This window comes from Pongo pygmaeus, chromosome 8 (assembly GCF_028885625.2).
Source record: "Pongo pygmaeus isolate AG05252 chromosome 8, NHGRI_mPonPyg2-v2.0_pri, whole genome shotgun sequence".
Classification (NCBI taxonomy): Eukaryota; Metazoa; Chordata; class Mammalia; order Primates; family Hominidae; genus Pongo; species Pongo pygmaeus.
The window spans coordinates 29,233,893-29,258,469 of NC_072381.2; the positions used below are offsets into that span (position 1 = coordinate 29,233,893).

Genomic DNA, 24,577 nt, shown 5'->3' on the forward strand with positions numbered 1-24,577 from the left:
CAAAAAAAAAAAAGCATCAATATAGAAACTACAGGTACAAAGTAATAATAATACAAATAATTCTTTCCCAACAAACTTGAAAACTCTGATAAAATGGACAGTCTTGGAAAACTGTAAATCACCAAAATTGACTCAAGAAGAAACAGAAAGCTAGAATATTCTTTTAACCTTTAAAATAAATGAATTAGTTACCAAAAATCTTATCAAAAAGAAAATTCCCAGGCACAGGTGACCTAACAGGTAAGTTCTACTCAAGGAAAAGTTAATATCAATCTTTCACAAACTCTTCCACAGAAGAGGAAAGGCTCCTCCCAATACACTACACGACACCAGCATGACTTTTTGAAATTCGGTAAAGAATGAAAAAGTGAAATTACAACTGAACTCACTCATCAACACAGATCTCAAAATTCTAAACAAAATACGAGAAAACCAAATCCAGAAATATATAAAAAGGATAGTAAATTATGACCAAATTGGGTTTATCCCTAGAATGCAAGTTGGTTTAACATTCAAAAATCAATGTAAGGCCAGGCACAATAGCTCACACCTGTAACCCCAGCACTTTGGGAGGCCAGTGGTGGGACGATCACTTGAGCCCAGAAGTTTGAGACCAGCCTGGTCAACACAGGAAGACTCACAGAAGTCTCTACAAAAAATAAAAAATTAGCCAGTCACGGTGGCATGCGCCTATAGTCCTAGCTACTTGAGACACTGAGGCAGGAGGATCCTAGGAGTTTGAGACTGCAGTGAGCTACAACTGCACCACTGCACTCCAGCCTGGGTGACAGAGTGAGACCCTGTCTCTTAAAACACACACACAAATACACACACACACACAATTGATTGGTAATGTAAGATGGATTGGATTGCTTTTCTCTTCTTCTAAAGAAAATAGTACACATGAAGAGGCAAGCAAAGAGCAGACAGCCAAAAATATAGAAGAAAAAGCTTTATGGAGGTGTGTCAGGGAGTTAATTTTTTAAAAATAATACTTTTCCCCTGGATTCTATAATATGTGTTATATGTAGCCACTTTTGAAAATTTACAATGTGTTTTCATTTTTTTTATTCTAAATAAATATTCACTTTCAAACTAAAAACTGCTTATGGTGTAATTCCATTTATAAAGTTCAACCAGCAAAATTAAACCATATTGCCTATGAATGCTTATACAAATCATAAACTATGTCTTATGTGTAGTGTGAGGTAGGAGTCATTAAGGGGGTTGGGAAGATTGTGACTGAGAAGAGATACACAGGCTGCCTTCAAGGTGTTCGAATTTTTGACCTAGGTGGATGATGGTCACGTGGATATGACCAGGTCACATGGATGCTGGCTTATAACCACTTTTAAAACTCTACTTATAAAGGTTTGTTATGTGCATTCTTGTACCTATATTATATTTCACATTATATGATGCTTGTAAAAATCATAATTAAATTATAAAACTAAAACTAATACAGGTATTATGCAGGAAAGGAATGATTCCATAAGATTAGTATGGCACTATCCTGGGAATAATACTAAAATCAACTCTCTAGCTAATAAAAGTTGTTTCCCATGGGTTAACTTAACAATCCTGATACTGCTATATTGGTACACGTACACTGGGACTGAACAATTAAGTAAATCGATGGTGGATGGTAGTAGCAGGTTTTCTACTGTTGGAGGGGGAAGAGGCTACAATGATCCATTTGCTAAGGATTAGAGTTGAAAACATCAATGAGAACTCATATTTAGTTTAGTATAGTTACAGATGATTACACATAGAAATGTTCATATATGTTTATGTGTGTTTACGCATGGGTTAACTTACACACATACATTTCTTTGCTTTGTCAGCTGAAAGAGCCTTAAAGAAACAACACTCCGGCCGGGCGCGGTGGCTCACGCCTGTAATCCCAGCATTTTGGGAGGCCGAGGCGGGCAGATCACAAGGTCAGGAGATCGAGACCATCCTGGCTAACATGATGAAACCCCATCTCTACTAAAAAAAAAAAAAAAATACAAAAAATTAGCCGGGCGTGGTGATGGGCGCCTGTAGTCCCAGCTACTCAGGAGGCTGAGGCAGGAGAATGGTATGAACCCGGTAGGCGGAGCTTGCAATGAGCCTAGACAGCGCCACTGCATTCCAGCCTGGGTGACAGAGCGAGACTCCGTCTCAAAAAAAAAAAGAAACAACACTCCAAGGCTGAGTGTGGTGCCTCATGCCTATAATCCCAGCACTTTGGGAGGCTGAGGCAGGAGCATCACTTGAGCTCAGGAGTTTGAGACCAGCCTGGGCAACACAGGGTACCCCAATCTCTACCAAGAAGAAAAGAATTGAAAAGAAAAAGAAAGGAAAGGAGAGGCAGAGGGAAAGAAGAGAGAAGACAGAAGAGGGAACAGAGAAGAGAGAGGAAGGAGGAGGGAGGAGAGAAAAGAGAAAAGAAACGAAATGAAACGAAACGAAACGAAAAAGAAACAACACTCCAGTAGCGATGAGCAAACCTATTGCCCAGATCTTGATTTCTAAGCCCATTCCCCAACAAAAGGAACTATAGCTTCTTAGAGAAATGTCTACTTCTAGGACTGGGGCAGGAAATATACAAGATAAGCCAAGAATATTTGTAGTATCAAAAGTAAGGAACTGCTAAAAACAAATAAGCCCACGTTGATGAGGGTTATCAAAGAAGCCAACTCAAAGAGCTCCCAAGGGCCAAAGCTGGAACAATCTGAGCAACAAAATAAAGTAGTCATGGCTTATAACCCAAAGTACAAAATAAGTATCCATGACTCCATATTGATCTGAATGATTGAATAAATTAATAAATGGGAGAGAAAAAACAAAGAATTCCAAATAATTTAGATAGCTCCTTTACCCTAAAGGAGAAGAAATGACACATGCTACTCTAAGTGTGGGCTGCACAGAGAAACTGTTTCTAAAGATTACAGTATGGAAAGGGTGAAAAAAAGAGTAATCTTACAGTGGAGAAACCTGACACACAGTACTTTAGGCAGGTCACCAACATTAATGTCAACAGTTATAAATCGAGTTGACAGAATATACCCTCAGTGTGATATGATGGCAATGGCCCTTCACTGCTCTGATCTTACCCCACAAACACATAACCCCAATCTTTTCACAAGAAAAATATCAGACAAATTCCAGGAGAGGGGAATCCTTACAATATACCTAACCAGAACTCCTCAAAACTCTCAAGATTGTCAAAATCAAGGAAAGTCTTTTGGGTTTTGTTATTTTTTGTTTTGTTTTGTTGTTTTGTTTTTTTGAGACAGGGTCTCACTCCATCGCCCAGGCTGAAGTGTGGTGGTGTGATCACTGCTCACTGCAGCCTGCACCTCCCAGGCTCAGGTGATCCTCCCACCTCAGCCTTCCAGGTAGCTGGAACTATAGGCACATGCCACTATGGCCCAGCTAATTTTTCATATTTTTAGTAGAGATGTGGTTTCACCAGGTTGCCCAGACTGGTCTCAAACTTCTGGGCTCAAGAGATCCACCCGCCTCAGCCTCCCAAAGTGCTGGGATTAAGGTGTCAGCCACTGTGCCTGATTTCTAAAGTCTTAGAAACCATTATGGCCAAGAGAAGCTTAATGAGAGCTGACAACTAAATGTAATATGGTATTACGAATGAGATCCTGGAACAAAAAAAAAAAATGACATTAACGGAAAATGACGGAAATCTGAATAAAGTATAGATTTTAGTTAATAATAATCATGTATCAATATAATTTCTCCAATTGAAATGAATTTACCATACTAATGTAAGATGCTAATAACGGGGAAACTAAGGCAAGGCATACTGAAACTCTGTACTGTCTTCGTAATTCTCCTATAATTCTAAAATTGCTCTAAAAAATAATCTATTAAAAAATTTTAAATATAATCAACAGATCACTACAGCCAAGAAAGAGAACTCAGAACATATATGTAATGCTGGATTATGATAGAGGGGATATTAAATATATACATGGAAAGGACAGACTATTAAATAAGTGATCCGGGGACTACTTGGTGCACCACATGAAAAAATAAAATCAGGTAAGATTAGACTACTGCCACGCTCCACATACAGATTATAGTTGGATTACAATTTCAAATGTGTAAAAACAAACCTTTAAAATAACTATTAAAAATCTTAGAGAATATCTTCATAATCTTGGTATAGGAAAGGCCTTCCTAAGCAGAAGAAAAGTAGCATGCACCATACAGAAAAGATTGATTTGACTACAAAAAAGTTTTCAACTATTATAGAAGAAATGTTATTATTTAAGGAATAAGAAGGACAAATGACTGACCAGAAGAAATGGTGTTCAACCTATAATGGCTCAAAGGATGAATATACAAAATATAAATAAATTCTGCAAGTAAATTAGAAAATGACAAACCAGTACAAAAATGGGGAAGAGATATGAAGAGATGAATCACAGAGGAATGACCATTAAACAAATGAAAATACACTCGCTATCACTAGTAATGCACATTTCACACTTAAGATTTTATGTTTTTCCTAACAGATCAGTAAAAATTATAAAGATTGACAATATTTAATATAGCCAAGAATATAGGGGAAAGCATCTTTAATACACTGACTGTAGATCATTCGGTGGTTTAGCCACTCTGGAGGACAATTTGACTTCATTAAATGTGTATATCTTCCCTTCCAAAATATTTACAAAAGGAGCCAAACAAGGCTTTCGTTAACAGCAATATGGTTCACTAAACAGCAATATGATGGAAAAGTATACATTAGTTTAAAAGAATGAGATAAATACACAGATGTATAGAGAGATATAGATAAACATGCGTAAACACATAAACACTTTTCTATATTTAACATGGAAATATCTCTCCAAGAGTATAGCTTGGTGTAGAAAAAAAGCTGAAGAATAATAAATAGGGCGTAACAAAATCTGTGATTAAAAAGAAAAGGAAAAGAGACTCAAAAACAATGTATTAATGACCTATATATGCAAGTATTGAAAGCACAGGAAACTCTTACAGGCTACTTATCAAACGGAGAAAAAAAATGAGATCGGGGGAAAGCGGCATGTTTTTATGTATTACTTGTATAATTACATTTTTTTTTCTTAGTGAAATAAGCAAGAAGGGCAAGAAGAAGTGGTAAAAGTTTTACACGGAACGTATTTTCCCAAATGAGCAATCCATGCATCTAGGCTGCTGTGAGTCGGGTGCCTTGCTCCTGTGGCACGAGGGTCTGACTTTAACTCTGTTCCCCTGGAAACCTGATAATGGGACAACATCAGCGATACTGCTAAGCAACGCTGCTTATGGGAAAAATGACCCCTGACTGGCCAGTTGCAAACATCTGATGCATATGCCGTACTTTGCGGCTTCTGTAAATGCAGAGACTCTTGTCTTCTGTGCTTCGCTCAAACCTTGTGGGGACATAAGGTCAAAAAACATCATAAAGCAAGGTGTCATTCAGATCAGCACTTTAGATTTGCACAAGCAAGCTGGCTGTGTGTGGAAAAGCCCTTTTTAAATTCTTAATAGCCTATGCTATTTTTCATGACTGACACCTAAACTGCCTTATAAACTATAAATACTCCATTTTAATCCTCCTTCAAGTTATATGTAAGCAACAATATTTTGCATTAAATTAAACTAAGGCATTTTGGGTGAACAGCAAGGTTTCAAACATATTCATTACACAACTGTAGTAAATTTACGGTTCACATAAATTTTATCCATAATTTCCCAAAGTACTATGGAAAGTTAAATCATTCATTTTTATAAAGTAGAACACAATGTGGGACTATATAAAACCTAAAAAGAAGAAAAAAAATTTCCAAAGGGTCTGGCTTCCAAGTTAAGGTCTTGAGAAAGAAAAGCTTTACGTAATTTAACAATCAAAACTTCCTGACAAAAACGAATCCTCAATGTAAATCACAGTGGAAAAAAAATCATTCTTGATGGATAAAGATGAGACAAAACTTGCCAAAATATAACTATGGATATGCTTGAAATAGCAAAGAATTATATTTGCAAACAGTGCAAATGAAAATGCCAGTGTAACATAATACAAGATAAAACTGAATTTATGTTTCGGCGTTTTTGAGACTATAGCACCAGTCATTGTAATTGTCCAGTCTGAGACAGCCACCTCAGCTGGTTTGAGAGCTATATCAACCAAATTCAGGATGGCCCATATAAAACAGAGAACATTCCTTTTCGTCACACTATGTTACCACTTCTTTCAAGGGGCTTTAAAAATGCATGACATAGGCCCCCAACCCCATTTACATTTTGTTTTAGTAGTTCTTAGAGGCATCCAGGATTCTACACTTTGAAAAAGTGCTGATTCTGGTCCAGAATAGGACCTCAAAGAGGCATCTACCACCACACCTCTACTTCCGGAATCAGATCAGAAGGGGAGGATTTTAAGTACACGTGTGTGTGTGTGTGAGTTTTTTTTTTCCTTTCTTATAAATATCTATTCTAGGTATCTCAAAGTCTTATAACTGATAATAACATAAAATATGTTTGTTTGTTAGTTTTAATTGAATCCCTTAATGGTATATATCAATTTCAGGATAGTTTTACCTCTGATGACAGACAGAAAACAGAGAATTGGGGTAAGGATAATGTTTTATTTCTTAAAGAAAAAAAAAGAGAAAAATCTGAATCAAGTGTGGCAAACAGTTCCTACCTGTTATACATCTGAGTGAAGGATAATATGGGTATCACAGTATTTGCCATACTTTTCTATAAGTTTCAAATACTTAATTTTTTAAATTAAATGCGCAGAATTATTCTAAAAGCAAGACAGTATGAGAACATCAGCACACACCATCACTACCTGGAGAAAGAGGTAATAAGTCCATGTCCTCCAGTAACTTTTACCTAGGAGGGCATCCTTGAGTTGATCTTATGTCCCTAGTGTTGGTGACAGAAAAACAAGCATGATCTGCCTGCATTTGCTTAAAGCAATGCTGTATTTCACTGTGAACAAGATTTAAGCAAAGACGGAATGAGAACTTCCCCTCTTGGGGTCACATACCGGTGTCACTCCCAGATCCCGTTGACAAAGCTGGCATGATGTAAGGTGTAGGAACAGGTCAGCCCACTGCTCTCCAGACACCCTGCCTTCAGACAGTCACAGGGAATTCCAATTCAACAGCCTGCAGCCACGTTGTCTACCAAGATCTGTATATTTTGTAAGCCGTTTCTAGAAAGGAAAGAAACATGTATATTTTTTAAAAAGGGACCATCACCAAATCACAACATTCTGTAACTAATTCAAAATTCTCATCCCAATCACAATCGGAGAGATCACAACTCTTCAGAATTTTTTCTACAGACCACATGCAAATACAAACTGTGAGAGTTTCTGATCTTGACGAGCAACTCTGAATTGAAAACATGCATGTTCTGCATGCATGTGTAGAGGATTCCTTAAAGATTTTTACATTTGGGTTGCGGAACACTGATTGGATACATGGATAATTTTAAGAAACTTCTGTAAGTCAATGTCATTCTCAACTTCCTTCCCTGTGTTACAATAATTCTCAGCTATATTTCTCAATGTAGAAAAGAGACTATATAAATTGTCAGCAACTTATAATTTTTTTTTTTTTTTTTTTTTTTTTTTTTTGGATACGGAGTCTCACTCTGTCACCCAGGCTGGAGTGCAGTGGTGCGATCTGGGCTCACTGCAACCTCCGCCTCCTATGTTCAAGCAATTCTTCCTGCCCCAGGCTCCTGAGGAGCTGGGACTACAGGGGCCCACCACCAAGCCTGGCTAATTTTCTTTTTTTTTTAAATAGAGACGGGGGTTTCACCATGTTGGCCAGGCTGGTCTTGAACTCCTGACCTCAGGTCATATGCCCGCCTTGGCCTCTCAAAGTGCTGGAATTACAGGTGTGAGTCACCGCACCCAGCCTAATTGTATTTTTTTAAATAGCTCATCCTAATATGACAAATGCATGGTTCTCTAACTGACGTCTGCAACTAACCTTGAAGGAATATTTACTAGAATGGAAGCAAGATGTTATTATAGATTTACAGAAGTGTTAGTAATCCAAAGTAAATCTAACAATCCAAGCTAGCATACATAAGTAAATTCTTTTAGTAAAAACTAACCTTTGTTTTATCTGGAAAAATATTAGCTTTTTTTTCAATAACTATCTTAACTAATGTTTATCCTCAAATAAGCAGTAAAGGCAGTATAGCATAGTAGCTAAGAACAAGGGATCTAGAGTTTGACCTAATCTTTAATGCTGCTAGTTCTGTGATCTTCAACAAGGTATTTCATCTTCTGAAGCCTCAACTTCCTTATATGCAAATAGAGACAACAGTAAATTAGAACTATTTGGTAATTAAATATACTCAGACATATAATGCAGTGTCTGACACATGGCAAATAAACAAGAAACAATGGTTGTTAGGGTTTTTTTTTTTAATTCAGGTAATGAGATTATAAAATGAAAACATAAAAAGAAAGCAAGATTAAAATTTACATTGGCCTAACACCTAGAGGGAGGCCATCTGGTTTAAATTTGGATCACCCCTGGCTAATAACAGAAAAAGTACTCCATTTACATTTTTGTAGAAATCAGAAGAACCACACAATGTGTTTTAAGTTCATTTTTAATGCACTTTCCTCAATTCTCTATAAAGCAAATTCAGTAATTTAGAAGCATATTTTTAACATATATTAACAACAACAAGAAAACATTGGAAACACTGGAAAACTGGTTCACATCAATTCTTAAAGCCTTTAAGTTGCTGATTCAAATTACAGAATAAAGAGAAATGAACTTGCCAAATTTTACTTTAAAAAATCCAAACTGTAAGATTCTATTAAAGCCTTCTAAATTTGCTATTTAATTGTTATAGTGAAAATTAGTATTAAAAACTTCACCATCAAATGGATTATTTTAGATCAGACTATCTGCTGCAATACCTTGAATTTCGCTTTATGTTATTGCAAAGGCTGACATAGTTAAAACATGCATACAAATCCATACAGAAAAGAGTGCTAATTTAAAATATGACAATTGTTATTTGAAATGCCAAATGAAAATATAGCTGACTAAGCTAAAAATTAAAAATGTGAGGCAAGATTTCACTAATGCACACGTATGGAGCTGTTTTTTCTAATAATTTTGAAAGCAACTTTGTTTTGCCTTCATAAATTATTCTAAAAATCAGTATGAAGATTCAACTACAGGAAAATGTTCCTTATATAAAGCAAGGCTAGAAATGAAGTAATTCAAAGTCAAAAAAAGACTGTATAATTTAAAGAATACAGTCAATTAGTAGACTTCTGTTTTGCTAATGGAAAAAAATGAAAATCAATTAAAATTTCTAAAATGTCTGCAGACACATTTGTACCATTAGGCTAATATATATGTACGTATGTTTGTGAGTAGGTATTTATTACACGTGTGTGTATATATATGTAATTTAAGTTCTTTATGTCATGAGAAAAGCCTAAATTTACATGGTATAGATTGCACATATGCTATACCATCTATACCATGCAACCTATCACTTTCTTCACAGCTTAAAGAACTTACAATGTTTCACATTTATAAACCATACACACCATATAATAAGACAACATATGCTTACATCAATTAGAATTTCATACAATTTGAAACATTCACATTCCATTAATACTAAAGACCTTACATTCCAAATCAAAATATCCTTTTGAGCTGATATTGCTGCTGTTCATCTATGCCATATAGGAAAAGCCCTCACATTTCTTGTTTTTTATTTCATAATGAACACTCAAGGTTAAATTTTTCCAAAGCTGTATCATTTACTACAAACCAATTATCTTTTAAGTATATATACTGCAAAGTAATCACCTTCTCAGACCATATACAAGTATATGAATTTTAAAAATGGTTTGACAGAATCCTAACCAGTAATACTTTGTATTTTGTGGAATGAAGCAAAGTTGCTAGGTTTAACTTTCAAACTGAGTTAAACTTTTGTAGTAATGATGTTATTTTCTTTGGCAAAATTCATTGAAAATGCTTTGGAATTTGTCGGAACGCAGCCATAATTATTACTGACTGTTGTATGGAATCGATTTACTACAACACAAAAATACCAGCTGTTACAGTATGTCCTAAGAGGGATTACCGAATATTCTTAAATTGAAGTTCAATCCATCTTTCCATAAAAAAGAGAAAGACCCGAAAGCCAGGAACATAACAGCAGTATCAAGTGCACCTGAAGCATTTACAATACCCAATAGAACGATTACAACCCTCCTTTAAAAGGGCTTATTTTTGAAATTTCATTATTCCAGTTGTACCTTGCTTCTATATATCACACTGTATCAGGTTCCTCTGGCACTGATCATGTGGAAACAGTGAACTATGTGAAGGTCTATGAGCTTACAACGTTCAATTTCTACCCTTCCGGGTAACTCTTAATGCTCCCGTGGCACTCATGACATCTAGTGGTCAACTACAGAAGTGCAAGTGTTTAAAACTTGTTTTCAGTAAATAATTAAATTCCATAGTCTGCAACATTTATTAATGAGAACATATACACACACACACACAGTTAACATATATGAACAAGAAACCAAGTAATTTTCAAATACATTTCCTCTATATTTGGGTAAGTGTTCAAGAATATGAAAACTTGTAATTAACTGTCATCATAAACTACTTTAATAATTATGTTAGCAATCTATCATTTCAGAATAAGTGTGCTCAGAAATCCAACTGTAGATTATTTCACCAGATACACATACTCAAAAGTTACATTTTCAAAACCTAATAGAGCAATAAAATAACACAAACAAGAGTAAACTTTTTAAAAATAAATCTATCACAGATTTTTGTAAAAGCTCAATCTGAAAGACTCATTAGTTCTATTAGCCAGTACAAGAAGCAGACTTATATCTGTTAACATTATTTGGACCCTCATAAACTATAATTGTAAGAATAAAAGGAGGCAACATATACTAAGTGGCAGACATCTGCTTACATAAAATGGCACTTGTACCTTTTATACCAGCCATTCTCAAAGCGTGGTCCACAGACCTCTGGTGGTCTCCAGGACCCTTTCAGAGGGGTCCATGAGGTCAAACTATTTTCATAAAATTACTGAAGAAAGTACTGAGATGTTATTTGTCTTTTGCACTGTACCAGCATTTGCACCAATGGTGAAAAGCAATGGTCATGGTTGGTAAAACCACTGGCACCTGAGCATGAGTCAAGACAATGGCACCAAATTGAAACTGTTCAACATTGTATTCTTCACTGCCAAGGATGCTCATTCAGAGGAGGAGGAGGAAAAGGAAGAAAAGCAAGAAGAGGAGGAGGGGAGAGGGAAGGTTCACTATAGAATACCCTTAATGAAGCAGTAAAAATTGATATTAATTGACTCTTGAGTACTCTTCTTTTTAACATCCTGTGTGAATAATGGGAAGCACACATAAAGTAACTGCTGCTATAAACAAAGGAAATACTGTCTCTAAAGAACACTTGTGCAATGATTTGAGTTGTGAACTATACCGGCTGCTTTGATCATGGAACTTTTTTTTTTTTAACTTAAAAGAACAACTGAAGACAAACTATGGTTATTCAAGCTTCAGTATTTGGCAAACATTTTCTTGAAGATAAATAGAGTCCATACTTTCAAGGGAAACCAAAAACAATATGTGTTGCTAATGATAAAAATAAGCTTCCAAGCAAAAATCAGAATTTTATAAAACTTGCATCCACTAGAGGCTCATTTTGCACGGTGCTATGTTAACTGAAATACACGCATGGTGGAACCAAGTCCCCACTTTGCACTGGTTCTATCAGCTTCCCAATGCCCAAAGGCTTTGCTGAGAAGACCCATGGTGGTATTAACAAATGTGATTTTTTTGGCATTTTGTATCAACATTGGGAAGATCTGCATGATTCGGTGAACCACTATTTTCCCATTTTCTACTAACACATTAGAAAATCATGCATGAACAACATCCATTAAAAGCTCAAGATTGATCAATGGATTTAAAGTTCCAATACAATAACTTTATTTCTTTTTTTTAATTAATTAATTTATTATTATTATACTTTAGGTTTTAGGGTACATGTGCGCAATGTGCAGGTTAGTTACATATGCATACATGTGCCATGCTGGTGTGCTGCACCCACTAACTCATCATCTAGCATTAGGTATATCTCCCAGTGCTATCCCTCCCCCCTCCCCCCACCCCACAACAGTCCCCAGAGTGTGATGTTCCCCTTCCTGTGTCCATGTGTTCTCATTGTTCAATTCCCACCTATGAGTGAGAATATGTGGTGTTCGGTTTTTTGTTCTTGCGATAGTTTACTGAGAATGATGATTTCCAATTTCATCCATGTCCCTACAAAGGACATGAACTCATCATTTTTTATGGCTGCATAGTATTCCATGGTGTATATGTGCCACATTTTCTTAATCCAGTCTATCATTGTTGGACATTTGGGTTGGTTCCAAGTCTTTGCTATTGTGAATAATGCCGCAATAAACATACGTGTGCATGTGTCTTTATAGCAGCATGATTTATAGTCCTTTGGGTATATACCCAGTAATGGGATGATAACTTTATTTCTGTACTTTCAGATTTTACACTGAAACTTATCTTTAAGAAACTGCCATATATCTTTGGTGTAACAGCAAATATCCACAGTTAACTGAATAGGCTATTAAAATACTCCTCCCTTTTCCAACTACAGATCTCTGTAAGTTCAGTTTTTCTTCATATCCTTCAATAGGAACATACAGCAACAAAATGAAAGTAGACACAGATATGAAAATATAACGGTCTCCTGTTGAGCCAGGAATTAAAGAAATTTGCAATTCACTCATGTTTTTGTTTTGAGGGTAAAATTATTTTTCATAAAAATGTTATTTGTGTTAACATGAAGCAAATTTAATATTGTTATTTTTAAATTAGTTAAACCAATATAACCCACATAATCAAAACTCTTTAGAGCCTTCAATAATCTTGAAGAGTATAGATCTGAGGCCCAAAAATGTTGAGAATTGCTTCTCTAATGCCAAGGTTTGGCAAACATTCTCTGTAAAGGGCCAGACAGTAAACATTTCAGGCTTTGTGGTCCATATGGTCTCAACCTAAACAATAGGTACATGAGTATGACTGTGTTCCCATAAAACTTGATTTCCAGAAATGAAGGAGGGCCAAGTTTGCTGACCACTATTCTATATCCTTACATCCTATCTGCTAGTGACTTAAGGATCTAGAAGTAGCATGCTTTCTAGTAACATTTTTACTGGTCATTATTTATATATTCAAAAAAAAAGAAAGTTTAAAAAATCTATTTTGTTTTGTTGTGCAAAACTGAAAATTTTTAAAGATTCAGTTCTTAATCATAAACAAAATTGCATTTCAATTTTGGTTATCCCAAGTATCTCAGACTCATCGCTATACATAAAGAATTTAAAAACAGACTTACAACTGGCCAAGTATTAGGATGTTGTATGTAAGAAAAGATGCTTTAAACAACCAAAAACAAAAATTCCTAGTTTTCAAGAAAAAAAGACTATGAAGGATCAAAATGTCTCACATTTTACAAATCCAGTGGGGTTCAATGATTATATTAATATAAAACCAACACATGTCCTTTCCACACATGGAAAGGGAAATGCTGAAGCAATAGAAAAGAAGAATCCCACTAAAAGAATCCTATAAACCTTTAAAGACTTCAGAAAGGAAACAAGAGAACATGGCTGCTTTATAGTCCCCAGGTGAAGAGACCCAGGCTTTAAGGCTGCTAGGAAAGTCTGCCGGGAACCCTTGTCCATCTGCCAGGAAGGAGCATTCACCACGAGACCCTTAGGGACTCATCTAGTGAGGGCTCTTGGGAAGGCACACAACCGCCCCTTCTCTGGAAGCACAGGTGTAATGAATGAACTAGCACTTGCAAGCAATGACCTCATTCCAGACTACCCGAACCATCTACAACAATGAGTGCACCATGACCCCATTTTCCCTTTTTACTCTCCTTAAGCAAAAATGGCAGCACTTATAGTGTTGGCACATCCTCCACACTTCTCCTCTAGGGTACTTCTCTGATGATGACTGCCTTTTCATTGCATTTATATTCTACCACTTACTGTTAAAAAGTCTTGGCTAAATCTTCAAGATTACACCACTGACCATCAATGACCCACTATTTTTACTCTGTATCTCTTTCCTCTAATTGTTGGGGGCAGAGAAGAGTGATACAACTTCTTGATTACGTTTTCCTTGACTAATTCTCAATTCCAGATTCATCTCAGCATTCCACTGGCATTCCCTTAAGTCCTCTCTACCACAGAAACCAGTCCTTTTTTGTAATTAACGTACATCAATATAATTCTACATTTTTTTGTTCAATCAATGTCCCCCACTAGATTCCTTGAGAATGGAACCCGTATCATCATATGTCCCTAAAAACCGAATAATGATCCGCTCTCTTTCCCTTCCAAGTCAGAGTCACCTCATCATTTTACCTATGGGGAGATAGCACAGCCTAACAATGAGAGCACAGATTTTGAAATCAGACAGACCTAAGATCACACCCAAGCCCTGCCTTACTGACTCCATGATCCTGGCCAAGCTACTTAATGAAATGAGATTAAATGAAATAACAAAAGTAAAACATCTAACCCATATATAGCAGCCAATCAACAGATGGCCGCTTTCATCACTTTTTTTTTTTTTCGAGACAGAGTTTCGCTCTTGTTGCCCAGGCTGGAGTACAGTGGTGCGATCTCGGCTCACAGCAACCTGTCAGGAAAGGGATGCATGAACAAAATAACAACAGAATCAGAAAAACAGAGACGATTAAAAGTTTCTATTTCTAGAAACTCTGGAGCTTACAAATACCATAATGGAATTGAAAAATTCACAAGAGGGGCTCAACAGCAGACTTGATCAAGCAGAAAAAAAAATCAGTGAACTTGAGTATAGATCATACAACACTATCAATTCAGAAGAGCAAAAGCAAAAAAACAATGAAGAAAAGGGAAGAACCTAATGGGACACCATCAAGCAGATGAATATACGCACTATGGGAGTCTGAGAAGAACAGAGAAAGGGACATGGCTGAAAATTTCCCAAATGTGAGGGGAGAAATGGACATAAAAATTCAAGAAGCTTAAGAAACTCTGAATTGGATAAATCCAAAGATACTCACGCTAAGACATATTATAATTAAATTGTCAAAAGTCACAGAGAGAATCTAGAAAGCAGCAAGAGAAAAGTGACCCATCATGTACAAGGAAGCATCCACAGAGGATCAGTGAATTTCTCAGCAGAAACTTTGCAGGTTGAAGTAAGATGATACATTCAAAGTGGTGAAAGAAAAAATCTGCCAATCAAGAAGACTACATCTGACAAAACTGTCCCACAAAATGAAAAATAAATTAATCCCTTCCCAAATAAACAAAAGCTGAGGGAGTTTGTTGCCACTATACCTGTATTACACATACTAAAGGGAGTCCTTCAAGTCTAAATGAAAGAACGCTAGACAGCAACATGAAACCACATGAAAATATAAAGCTCTTTGGTAAAGCTGAATATATGAACAAATATAAGATACAGTAATATTGTAATGATGCACAAATCACTTTTAATTCTTTTATAGATTTTCAGGCTGGGCAATCATAGCAGAAGGTGAAAGGGAAGCAAGGCACGTCTTATGTGGTGGCAGGCGAGACAAACAGAGGATAGGGGAAACTGCCAAACACTTTTAAAGCATCAGATCTGGTAAGAACTCACTATCACAAAAAGAGCATGGTGGAAACCACCACTATGATCCAATTACCTCCTACTAGATCCCTCCCTTGACATATGGAGATTACAATTTGGATTACAATTCAAGATGAGATTTGGGTACGGACACAGAATTGAATCATATCATACATCTTCTCATTCCCAAGTTGTCTAATGTTTCCCATAATGACAAGTCCATCAGCTCAAGTCCCTGACATAGAGCACAGTACCCCACCAACATGTGATGGATATACAGCAACAGCAAGAAATAAATGTGTTGTTGGGGTTATTTGCTACTGAAACACAACGTAGCCCATTATGACTGATATACTACTCATTTACAAATATCAACAGTATGATTTTAAAATAACATAAATCATTCACTCTAAGTATTTACATTGTTATTTCCTGAGTACTAATTAATGTCAAGTGGTTCAACACAATAGTTCCTAAAAATGTGGGCTACTAGAAATATCTGTAATAAATCTGGACATTCACAAGGATGATTTCATGTGTTTACTGACAACAGACTCATGTAAATTGTCTAGTTTTGTCAGTTTCCTAGGCCCTATATCAGAGCTATCAAAAAATACACTTTCTAAAAATTGATTCATTTGTAAATAATTATGTCATAATACTAAAGTTAATTGTATGCATTTTCAAATTAAGGACAGCACTAAAAAGTTAAACTAAATGTAACACACAATGGTTGCAATCATGTATATTTAGGTATGTATGTATGTTTTGAAGCTATCTTAAATAGACAGTGATAAAAGGAAATATATAATCCAAAAGCATTGATTATATATAACACAAACAACTTTATATCAAGTTAGGTTTTTCTCCATGGTGGTCTATCTTTATACTCCTAAAGGAAATCCTCACTTATCTGTGTATGAGCTTATACCCATGTTTCCATTCTTCTAGCATATTCATCTATTTTATTTCCAGTGCTGAGAACAAACCAGGATAAGCCCTTCAAACAATTCAAAATCCTAATGTTATATTGTAGAGAACAGTGCATCCTTTATGAACTAGAAGAGAATCTATTCTATATTAGCCCTTTATGTATTAAACAGTAAAGACTCTTACATTTGAAGTCAGCTATACTCAAGAGAAACTTTAAGAGCACTGCATTGTTCATATACCTTTTAATGTCACTTTCTTCAATACCTCAGTTTTTATACTTCATGAATATTAGCTGCTGGAATCTATTGAGTATACTTTGTAAATTTTTAATTTGTATGTCATAGCTCTGAATAGGAGTATTTTCATTTCTACGGTGAAACAAATGAACAGAAAAGGGGAAAAGTTAACATTTCCAAAGAGTTATGTAAAGACGGAACAAAAATTAAGTTGCTAAGGAAAGTAACATGCCAGTCGTTGTCCAAAAACCATGGGAAATGGTTACACAAAAGAGCATTTCGCAGAGCTATGCACAGCCTGTTAGTGGACTGCTAGACAAACTGTCTTAGACTAACACACCCTGGAATGAATCTGATTAAGAGAACTTACTTCATGATCAATTTAGTGTCAAGAAATCTGAGGGTTAGAAGAGGAACCTGGCTGGGAAAAACAGGGCCTGCTAAGACCATATGGAAGCCAGCTGTCAGCCACTTCCTATTCATACACTGTCGGGAGGAGACATGCCCTCACAAGAAACGGAAAATGATGTAAACGCCAAGCAGGAGGCTTTGTGCACTCCGACGTGGCTCAAGTGGTTCAGATTTCCCGGGTGTTTCCCCAGGTGGCATCTTCTCAGCTTCCTTGGCCTCCCTTTCTAAAATCTCCCTCACACCTTCCTAATTCCACTTAATGATCTTTGCCTGTGCCTATCCGTATTTCATGAGCTATGCGTATTTCACTCTTCCTGTCTAGTGTCTGTCTTTCCTACTAGAATACAGTCGTGCGATGCAGGGCATAATGATGTTTCTGTCAATCACACACCACATATATGACAGTGGTCTCATATTCTTACTCTTCCCTTTCTATGTTTAGATATGTTTAGATACACAAATACTTACCACTGTGTTCCAATTGCCTGCAATATTCAGTGCAGTCACCTGCTGTACAGGTTTCTGGCCTAGAAGCAACAGGCTGCACCATGCAGCCTAGGTGTGTAGTGGGCTCTGCCACTTGGGTTTGTGTAAGTGCACTCTAGGATGCTCCCACAAGGACCAAGTCGCCTAACAACAAATTTCTCAGAATGTCTCCCTGTTGTTAAGCAATGTATGACTTACAGAAACTATGAGAGGGCAGGGAATTTGGTCTGCATTATTCACTGCTGAATTCCTGGTGTCTTAGAATAGTGCCTGCCATAATAATAGGTGGCTCCAAACATTAATTGAATAATGAATGAAAAAATGAATGAGTGACTACTGGAATTCCTACCAATTTTAGCTATGATAATATTATATATTTTATATATATTATGTATTTTGTGTTTCTGCCTGTCCTCTTCTTAGTTCTCCTCTCCAAAGGAGAAAGACTGCTAATCTCATTGATCACAACCTAAAATATTTACTAGACCAAAAGTATAGTAGGAAAACTGTCAACAAATTAGATATTAAAAGGTCAGTATCTGGCCGGGCACAGTGGCTCATGCCTGTAATCCCAGCACTTTGGGCGGCCAAGGTGGGAGGATCACATGAGGTCAGGAGTTCAAGACCAGCCTGGTCAACATGGCGAAACCCCATCTCTACTAAAAATACAAAAATTAGCTGGGCATGGTGGCACAGGCTTGTAGTCCCAGCTATTCGAGAGGCTGAGGCAGGAGAATCACTTGAACCTGGGAGGCAGAGGGTGTAGTGAGCTGAGATCCACTGCAATCCAGCCTGGGCAACACAGCGAGACTTTGTACGCTGCCAAAAAAGGTCATCTGTGCCCAGTCCCCTTTGACATCTCCTGCTCCCTTTCCCCCGAGTAAGTAGACTCTGCTAGTGCCAGTCAGCTTGCCGGCTGCCCACTCTCACCATTTCACTGGGTTTGGGTCACACTTGTGCTGGCTGTGTGCCTTTCTCACACAAACTTCTGCTGACCTGGGCTTCTGATATGATAAAAGAGCCTGCACCTTCCCCTGCTGGGAGGACCCTAGCCTACTCCTCTGGAATCGCTCCACTTCGCTTCTCTTCTCGCATGGAGAAGCCTGGCATGGGCCATTTTTTAAGCCAAGAATGATGTCCTCTTCAACTTTTGTGCATATTTGAAATTTTTGTTGATGAAAAAGGTGTCCTTTTCAACATTTTGATTTAAAATGTAATAGCATTTACTATACATCCATCTCTTGAAAGTCTCAAAAAAAAAACTGTAGAAAGAAACTATTATATAACCACAAATTAATAACAGTAAAAGCAAGCCTTTATGGTTCTCCTATTGGACGTAACAGAACCCATTATCTATACCACCAAATTCTAACTTTCCTGATTTTATCTCCCTAAATATCTCTCTCCTAACATCCTTTATTTTGGAGGGATGCTCAATAGAGTATTTAGGGGTGTCAAGTAATGGTGTCTGTAATTTACGCAAAAATACTTCAGCAGAGAGGCGGAGGAGAGGGAGAGAGAACATATGGCCAAATGTCATCTGTTGCTGGATCTAAGGTGGACATATGGGTAATTCATTGTACCATTCTTTCTACTTTTCTATATATCTTGAAATTTTTATGCTAAAACTTTTTTAGGGGAAAAAAAGAACTTCCACATCTCCCAGCCTCTTATATCCCAGAATTATGTGCCTTCTGAGAACCCTAATAAGCCCACTTGGCAAACACAGTAATCCTCAAATTGGTCTGTTCCCACCTCCAACCCATCCTACATATGCTGCCAGCATCATCTTTCAAAGATACTTACGTGATCACTTGACTACTCTAAATAAACTAGCTGATGATTCAACCGTACTTTCATGATAAAGTTTAAATTCCTTAAAATGAGACATGCTCTTGGTCCTTTCTTATTGCTTTATTTGCAAAAATCACAGCAACACCCTCTCTCAAGTTTTCTATAAAACTACAATCCTGAACACACTGCGTTATTTCATGCTTCTGTGAATTTGATCACTCTAGTTCCTCTGCCTGCTTCAAAATATGGATTTAATTGCATGTATGTTACCACACTGCCTAATGAGGAGCCTGTGAGCAAAAAGGATCATCATAGCAAGTATAGGTGTCAACAAAGTCTAATCTATAAAGTCATATGGTCTCTTTCTCAAATCTGCATATGACTATTCAGCAATTCCTTTCAAATTCAGTAGAGGGTGCCATAATTTAATTTTTAAAAGGAAAATGGAATTCATGTTAACAAAGGCAACTTTCACAAGCTTTAGCTGATGTGTTAAAGCTATAAAAAATATATTTCTAATAAGTATGGAATGTGAAACTAAAAATAAACACCCAACATTGTCTTAATCTGAATAAATACCATATTTTTGATTTAAGAAAGAACCATATAAGAATACATCAAAATTCTGGTCGGGCACAGTGGCTCAAGCCCGTAATGCCAGCACTTTGGGAGGCTGAGGTGGGCAGATCACTTGAGGTCAGGAGTTCGAGACCAGCCTGGCCAACATGGTGAAACCCCATCCCTACTAAGAATACAAAAATTAGCCAGGTGTGGTACATGCCTGTAGTCCCAGCTACTCGGGAGGCTGAGGCAGGATAATTGCTTGAACCCGGGAGGCGGAGGTTACAGTGAGCTGAGATCGCACCATTGCATTCCAGCCTAAGTGACAGAACAAGACCCTGTCTTAAAAAAAAAAAAAAAAAAATCAAAATTCTAATTGTGATTATACCTTCTGAACCAACAATAGCTTGTAGGAATACATCCTAAGAAATAATCATACAAGTACGCAACAATGAGCCAATCAATCTACTGTAAAATATAACAGAAAAGTGTTGAAGTTTTTAAAGAAAGTATCTTCATTGCAGAGTTACTACTTCACTCACAGTATCAACACAGAACTGATGCAGGCACAGGTATTCTGACTTCAATACACCAACACAGGAGGCCTCTATTCCCTGGCACCTCTTTATTCACTTTTGCCATTTAGCCAGGCAGGATAGCACACATCTGTAGTCCCAGATACTTGGGAGGCTGAGGTGGGAGGATTACTTGAGCCCAGGAATTCAAGACCAGCCTGAGCAACATAGTAATGACTCCCGTCTCTAATATATGTATACTTAACAACAACAAAAAAAACTTGTTCCATTTGTTTCACTTTGGGTCTTCTAATCTATACTTTCCTACGCTAATCCCTGGTCCATTTTTAGTTTTTCTTTTGCAGTTTCAGAAAGGTGCTAACAATCAGCAGTGACTACACTTGAGACAAGACAACAGACCTCAAATTATCTGTTACTGCCAAAATCAATCTTTTCATTTTGTGACTTAGCTTATACATTGCTTAGTTATCAAATGCTTATCAAACTCCTGTGATTAGCAAAGTACTATGTCAGGGGTATAACAGAAAATATCAAACTATAAATATAGTAGATTTCATTATCTTAAGATCAATTTCACTTCCAAAATTCAGAATCTATGAGTCTACATTGTATTCTGCAGTTTTACTCATTAACTTCAAGGATTTGGGTAAACGGGGACATGTCACACACTCAAAAGTATTCCATAGTAGGGCATTCCCCCACAGGGGAATCACTGCTACAATCACTGCTCGATTTCTTCCTTACCTGAAAGGAAGCCAAGATGCTATTGAACAAGAACGGAACCATCACAGTACACAGGCATTTATTTAGCTTTCTGTGAGGCATTAAAAAATCAGATATTGCTCAAGCCTGGGTTGTAATATGAGGAAACTGGCATTAACCCTCATGCATTCAGTCTCTCCATCTAGGTCCCCCGTTTTCTAGATACTCTGCTACCTCTCACTGTTTTCTTCAATATGTGAAAAGGCAAGAAGTACACCTGTATCTAACATCATACAGAGGCGTTAAAAGGCAACCAGATAAGATTTTTTTTTTCCATCTTGGCAAAATCAACTCTTCATAGTGGAAACCTGCTCTTAGAACTGTCTGAAATTTGAACCTATTTAAGTAACATCAACCAGCAAATATTTCTCCTGATAATAAAAGTTTCCATTTCTGACATCCGCGTGTGGCAGAAATTCCCACTCCTTAACAGATGCAAGTTTATTCTCTGTGTCCTAGAAAGGGTCTTTTCTCATCTGCATTTCTTTTTTTTGGGGGGGGGGGGCGGAGTCCCGCTGTGTCACCCAGGCTGGCGTGCAGTGGCGCTATCTCGGCTCACTGCAACTTCTGCTTCCCTGGTTCAAGCGATTCTCCTGCCTCAGCCTCCTGAGCAGCTGGGACTATAAGCACGCACCACCATGCCCAACTAATTTTTGTATTTTTAGTAGAGATGGGGTTTCACCATGTTGGACAGGCTGGTCTCAAACTCCTGACCTCGTGATCTACCCTCCTCAGCTTCCCAAAGTGCTGGGATTACAGGCGTGAGCCACGATACCCGGCCTCATCTGCATTTCTTTAAAGATCAGAATGGTTTTTGATTTTTGGTAAAAGATGAGCTGGCAAGTGGGAAATTACTGAAATGCCAAGTAGAGTTGCCGGCCAAATATGAGCTGGGGAGTTCAAGACTAATGAGGATTTAGAGCTTTTTTTTTTTTTTTTTTTTTTTTAAATTATAATTTAAGTTTCTTTTTTTTATTTTTTTTAATTTTTTTATTTTTTTTATTTTATTTTTTATTTTTTATTATTATTACTATTATTATTATTATACTTTAGGCTCTACGGTACATGTGCGCAACGTGTAGGTAAGTTACATATGTATACATGTGCCATGCTGGTGCGCTGCACCCACCAACTCGTCATCTAGCATTAGGTATATCTCCCAATGCTACCCTTCCCCTCTCCCCCCACCCCGGATTTAGAGCTTTAAAGGTTGCTGAGTAAGCTCAAGTGGTGAGCCCAACAAATGTAAAACAGAAAAGGAGCCTACAAAAGATGGGCTGACTTCTCTGCAGCCTGAGAACCAGGGCCAGACTCCAGGTTTGGATTAATCAGAAAGAGGAAAAATAACAAATCTGTGCTAACACTATTTCAACGTCAAGGAAACCTACAAGCATCAGGATGTAGAAACAGTGTTTACTAATATATTTCCTTATAGTTGATAGGTCCTATGTAGATTAGTGGAAAATCATCTTCCTTAATTTCTGCACATTACACAAGGACAACCAAGTAACTGTTCCTACTTGACTGCTCAAGACATCATTTTTCAATTATTAAAAAGACATACTTTTGGCCAGGCATGGTGGCTCATGCCTGTAATCCCAGCACTTTGGGAGGCCAAGGCGGGCGGATCACTTGAGCTCAGGAGTTCAAGACCAGCTTGGCCAACATGGCAAAACCTTGTCTCTACTAAAAATACAAAAATTAGCCAGGTATGGTTGGGGGGCACCTGTAGTCCCAGCTACTAGGGAGGCTGAGGCAGGAGAATCACTTGAACCTGGGAGACAGAGGTTGCAGTGAGCTGAGATTGCACCACTGCACTCCAGCCTGGGCTACAGAGAGAGATTCCATCACACACACACACACACACACACACACACACACACACACACACACACACACACACACACACACACACACACACACACAAAAAAAAAAAGACATACTTTTGCTATATCCATTCTTATGGGAATTACATTCAATTGCACTGTAATCTCCTTGAATTAACAAAATGGGACAATGTTTCAAAAGATTCTTTTTACTCTCCTCTAAACCATTTGAGAATATTTCTAAAGCCATTAATTTCACAAACTAGCCAAGATTACTGAGAAAAATCATAGCTGTACAAGTTCTGAAAATCTTTCTGAACATAACTATCTTGTGGTCGAAGGGCTGTATTTCTTTGCCTGAATCCCTGAATTATAAACGGCTATAAAAAGAAAAGAGGAAAGAAAAGGGCCCAACAAAACAGAAGGTTCCCACATGAAAAGTAATGATGTGATACTGTAACAAACATTTTGGTGACTGGGATTACCTGAAACCTCTGGGCTCCCGCTATGAAGCACTAATTTGCCAAAAGTATGGCAAATGCAACTCTTAAAATAGTACTGACTCATCCTGAGTTCATAGTTTGATCTTATCTATTTTAATATCAAGGAATCCAAGATTTGCTATACCTTATATCATAAATGAAAAGGAAATACTAAAGATAATTACTTAAAACCTATCCAACAGAATTATCTTCAGTGTAAGTTTTAAGTATAATGCAGATAACCACAATATAGATTTATCTCAAAATGAAAACCTGGGCAGATGATATTTAACTGAGTAATTATGTTATCTGTACTCTAGATAGGAAGGGCTGAGAGGAAAAACAGGGAGAAACTTGCCATCTTACTCACCCACAGTGGAGTGCTGGCTATAAATCAAGTCGGCCTGCCCAAACACACACAGGACTTAAAGACGACCTCAGTGAGAGCAGTTGAGTTTATGCAGTAAGGAAATCTGCACAAAATTAAAGGGAAAACTATTGAGGCCCCACATGGACATAATCACTATGGACTGTGGATGTGAAAATGATGACATAATGGTGGGGGAGGAGGATTCCAGTAGGAAGCTAATAATAAAAATACATTTGTTATAAAATGGAAACTAGAAGTTACTGAATTTCTGGCATTTTCCCCTGTTGTTCTCTAAATGTATGCACTCACTCTAACATAGCGCAAACATACTTTGAAAAAACAAATGTATAGAAAAGGGATAGGAACTCATCTTTTCTGTCACCCAGGCTGGAGTGTAATGGCGCTATCTCAGCTCACTGCAACCTCTGCCTCCCAGGTTCAAGTGATTCTCCT

General features: G+C 37.2%; 1 protein-coding gene across 7 annotated transcripts in view; it reads right to left on the reverse strand.

Annotated features, from left to right (window-relative positions):
* Window positions 1-24,577, reverse strand: part of MPP7 (MAGUK p55 scaffold protein 7) — a 271,223-nt gene that overhangs the window by 199,033 nt on the left and 47,613 nt on the right. For 5 of the 7 annotated variants that reach the window (XM_054435739.2, XM_054435731.2, XM_054435735.2 and 2 more), the window contains one exon: window positions 7,028-7,195. In XM_054435739.2, coding sequence (XP_054291714.1) covers window positions 7,028-7,064 — 37 coding nt within the window. In that variant the 5' untranslated portion in view covers window positions 7,065-7,195. Of the gene's footprint in view, window positions 1-7,027; window positions 7,196-24,124; window positions 24,228-24,577 lie in introns of all 7 variants that reach the window. The other 2 variants (XM_054435740.2, XM_054435736.2) reach the window with 1 other exon arrangement.